Below are 4012 nucleotides of genomic sequence, written 5' to 3' on the forward strand. Positions count from 1 at the left end.
CTCCCCTCTCTTTTTCTGTTTGATTAGACAAAAAAATGTCAATGTTAAAAATTGCAATGGAGACAAACAAAAACTCGACGTATCCCAAACTGTAGATAATTAAAAAGTATTATATACTTTAGGAAACAATAATTTGCCTTATAATTTTATCAAGTCATAATTGCAATGAGTAAACATCAGAAAAAAGTGCTTTTATAAAACATCGATGGGGCATAGGGTACATGCTTGGCCCAATTACAGTCGTGGCCTTTGGTGACCTAAATTCCCGCAGGCGCACATAGCATTCCGATTAGTTTAAACACAAATGTATATATATCGTACTGATTTATTACGGTATGTGTCTAAGAAGAGCGAACATGACGTTTTCCGTTATCGGTTTCGAGGAAAAATCAAATCTCCGTCATCTTTATCGAATAGTAAGTTAAGTGTTTCTCGAGCACATTATTTAGAACAACCAGACTTTGAGTAACTTAATTAGCAATTAATTGAAAATTGTTTACAAAATTTTAAACTTTTATTTAAATAATTTGACATACGTGTCAAGCTATATATACAATATATATATATAATTAATAAGTTCATAATAAATACATTGGAGAAAAAGAGAGAAAATACAAGAAATCCAAAATTCTGTTAAAATCAAATAATTAATTTTTTATTATTAATAGATTTATTCTTTGTAATATATCTATTGAAAATAAAAATCGAAACGTAAGTCGAACGTATAGGAGAGAATAATAAAATTAAGTATAGATAATAAATCTTTAGTAAGCGAAAATTGCGACAATAAGACAAAAAAAAAAGTAAATACCTCTTTACGTACATTTCATTGTTTCATTTTCGCCTCCTTGAAGCTTCATTAATGTTTCTATCATTCACGAATAAGAAAATTAAAATAATATTATAGTGACTAAATTATAACAAAAAAAATAACATAAATTCGGTCAATAATCGATTAATATGATGTCAAATTGACATTATCATTCTTATTCTCCTCCGATTTTTATTTTCGGTAGGGTATATATATGTGTTGATACTTTTTACTTAAAATAAAATAGCTCAGCAAACGAGAATGGATTGAAATAAATTGAAATGAATTCAGATTTTCAGAAATATTGATTCATGAATGTTAAAATAAATGCTTTTCAATCCTGAAGGCATTTTTATTCATTTATAGGAATTGCATGGAGCATATCTCTATGCCTTTCAATCTAAAAATAATATTAGCTTTTTCTGTGCATTGTGAATACTGTTCAATTCAAAGTTTTGAATAGGCAGTTTTTCAATCCAATTACATCCAATTGAATCTAATTAAATCCAATTGAATCCAATTAAATCCAATAAAAAGTATTCGCTATTTAAAATACGCATCCGAATAGAAAAAAATTTTAATCCATTTTAATCCATTCTTGTTTGCTGGGAGATAATGATACATAATCCTGTGAATGAAATACAAATGAAATACAAGAAATCCAAGAAGTTTTTGCTAAAGAAGAGTGAATTAACAACTGACAATATATGAATTAACAATATTGAGTAGCTGCGAGCTTGAAAACATCAAAGTGAAGGAAGACTATTTTGAATTGAAATATCACGTCACATTCGCGCAAGTCAAATCGATCGAGCACGCATGCGCAAATGTCGGCACGTCTGGCATATTTGGATTTTCTAACCTTATCTAACCTGTAAGAGCACGTATAAGTTAAAGTTTTATCAGCTATGACTTGTCAGTTAATTAAGACAAAATTATAAAAGCGGCGTTTTTTTTAAATTACGCTTTTTTAATATACTCATTTCACATTTGATGTTTCTATTTAGTATGTTGCGTATTTTCAGTTAAAGTCTAAAGTAAGTAAAGGTACGTTTCTCACGTGGTGTTATCGGATGTAAACACGTGAAATGTAATTTAAGTTGTTCCATTATTGGATATGAAATATAAATAAATAAAATTAACTATGTCTTGTTAAATAGCTTTAATTCATAAATTTTGTGGATTTTAATAGTGGATGTTTACATATATATATATATATATATATATATATATATATATAATGTTATTAAATGTTTCGTACTCTTTTAATTCAAAGGATATTAATTAACTGAAATACTGGAGTGATATCAAAATGGGTCAAATGGGGGATCACGATAACAATAACATTACATCCGATTGTCAAACTGGACATGACATTGATATTGAAAATAAGAAGAGCCAGAAAAAGTACAAATGTAATTATCCTAACTGCAGTGCTACGTTTTTACGACCTAACAGATTGGAAAGGCACACAAAATCTCATACTGGAGAGGTAATAGCATGAACATGAAAGTGATATTATTATGTGATACATTAATGTTTGATAATCAACAATTCTGTTTGATAGAGACCTTACAAATGTGCGCATCCAGGATGTACAAAATCATATACGAATTCGTCTCATTTAAGAAGACACTTGGAAACGCATTACTCTGTGAAGAAAGTTTACAAGTTTGTATACATTAGCATATTCTTTAATGGGACTTAGAAAAGATGTGTGTGTGTGTGTGTGTGTGTGTGTGTGTGTGTGTGTGTGTGTGTGTGTGTGTGTGTGTACATACATATATATGTATGTATATAGTTTATATATCACTATATCAATTTCAGATGTAATGAATGTTCAATGCTGATGAGTACTTTATATAATTTGAAACGTCATTACAAGCGTGTGCACAGCGAGAAGAAACTCTCCTGTAAAGAATGCGGCATATCTTTTAACAAGAGATATCAATTAGTCAATCATCAAGCTGAACAGCATTCAGGATCTATGTATAAGTGTGATAAATGTACTAAAAGTTTTGGAACTTTGTCTATATTGGACCGGCATCGAAAGATACATGAGAAACATTATTCTTGTTCTGAGTGCTCAGAGGAATTTAAAAACTTGATGCTTCTAAATGCGCATATAAAAGCAAAACATGTAACAAGTATGTATTATAGAAGGTTAAATATGTCATAAGAATGTAATCTAGTAGAACAAAATTTTTATTTCAGATTATAAATGCGACACTTGTGGCAAAGTTTTTCTCAAAAGAGACTATCTAAGAAAACACTGTAAAATACATTTTGAAGACAGATTGGTTCTGCCATGCCCATATGACAATTGTCATAAATTTTACTTTTTTAAATCTAATTTAGATGAGCATGTAAAGGCTATTCATCTTGGAAAAAAATTTTATTGCGACATATGCTCCATGGGACTTACGACGAAGGCAAGTTTGATACAACATATTCAACGTCATTACAAACCCAAGGAGAGGAAGAAAAATAAGATACAACGAAAAAAGCGGAAGGATGCTGGTGTGCCAAAGAAAAGCGTACTAAGTGCCTTAATTGGAATAAATTTGCCAAGTAGTTTAGAAAAAATGGTCATGGAACGAGAAACAAAGATAAATGATACAACGACAACATTAGAAGCATCTTGAGAAATTTTATAATTAATACTTGTTCATTTTTATATGTGAACATATAAGAATGATATCTAATATATGTATATTGTTCAAAATTGGATAATAAATAGAATTATTGAAATAATAAATTGAGTATGAATGTGTTAATTAAATTTTTAGAATAAATTAGTATCATTTAATAAGTTTACTGTCTCTATATGTACAAAAAGATTCTGCGTAAAAAAAATTTTTTATTGTTTCTTCCAACAACAAAGTCTCATAGAATTTGAAATTGGTGTGTCAAATTTGAATTTTATCCTGAGCCATCTTATCAGAATAAATTCAAATAATGAAATTAATAATAATAATGAATTAAATAATATAATGATTCAAACTTGTTACTTGTAATGTATTAGTTTATAGTTTTATTATTTATTAATTTTTGGCGTGATGTTTCATCGCGTTTAATACAATATATAATTTTATGTAAAAATTAAAAAATGTGGTTGACTCTTACTTCGCCCGCTGATTGAGTTTTGTTATTATGTTTTGAAAGAGTCCTTTGAATTTGTTTATTTATTTGGACTCTTAA

At 28.6% G+C, this 4012-nt stretch overlaps 1 protein-coding gene across 1 annotated transcript; it reads left to right on the forward strand.

The window, feature by feature from the left end:
• Nucleotides 1-1711: 1711 nt before the first annotated feature.
• On the forward strand, nucleotides 1712-3456 carry LOC108755600 (zinc finger protein 708-like). Its single transcript, XM_018498716.1, has 5 exons — nucleotides 1712-1858; nucleotides 2088-2303; nucleotides 2379-2482; nucleotides 2639-2958; nucleotides 3026-3456. The coding sequence occupies exons 2-5, from the start codon at nucleotides 2124-2126 to the stop codon at nucleotides 3454-3456; spliced, it is 1035 nt and encodes a 344-aa protein (XP_018354218.1). The 5' UTR covers nucleotides 1712-1858; nucleotides 2088-2123.
• Nucleotides 3457-4012: the final 556 nt, after the last annotated feature.

The sequence above is a fragment of the Trachymyrmex septentrionalis genome, unplaced genomic scaffold, assembly GCF_001594115.1.
Source record: "Trachymyrmex septentrionalis isolate Tsep2-gDNA-1 unplaced genomic scaffold, Tsep1.0 scaffold9, whole genome shotgun sequence".
NCBI classification, from domain to species: domain Eukaryota; kingdom Metazoa; phylum Arthropoda; class Insecta; order Hymenoptera; family Formicidae; genus Trachymyrmex; species Trachymyrmex septentrionalis.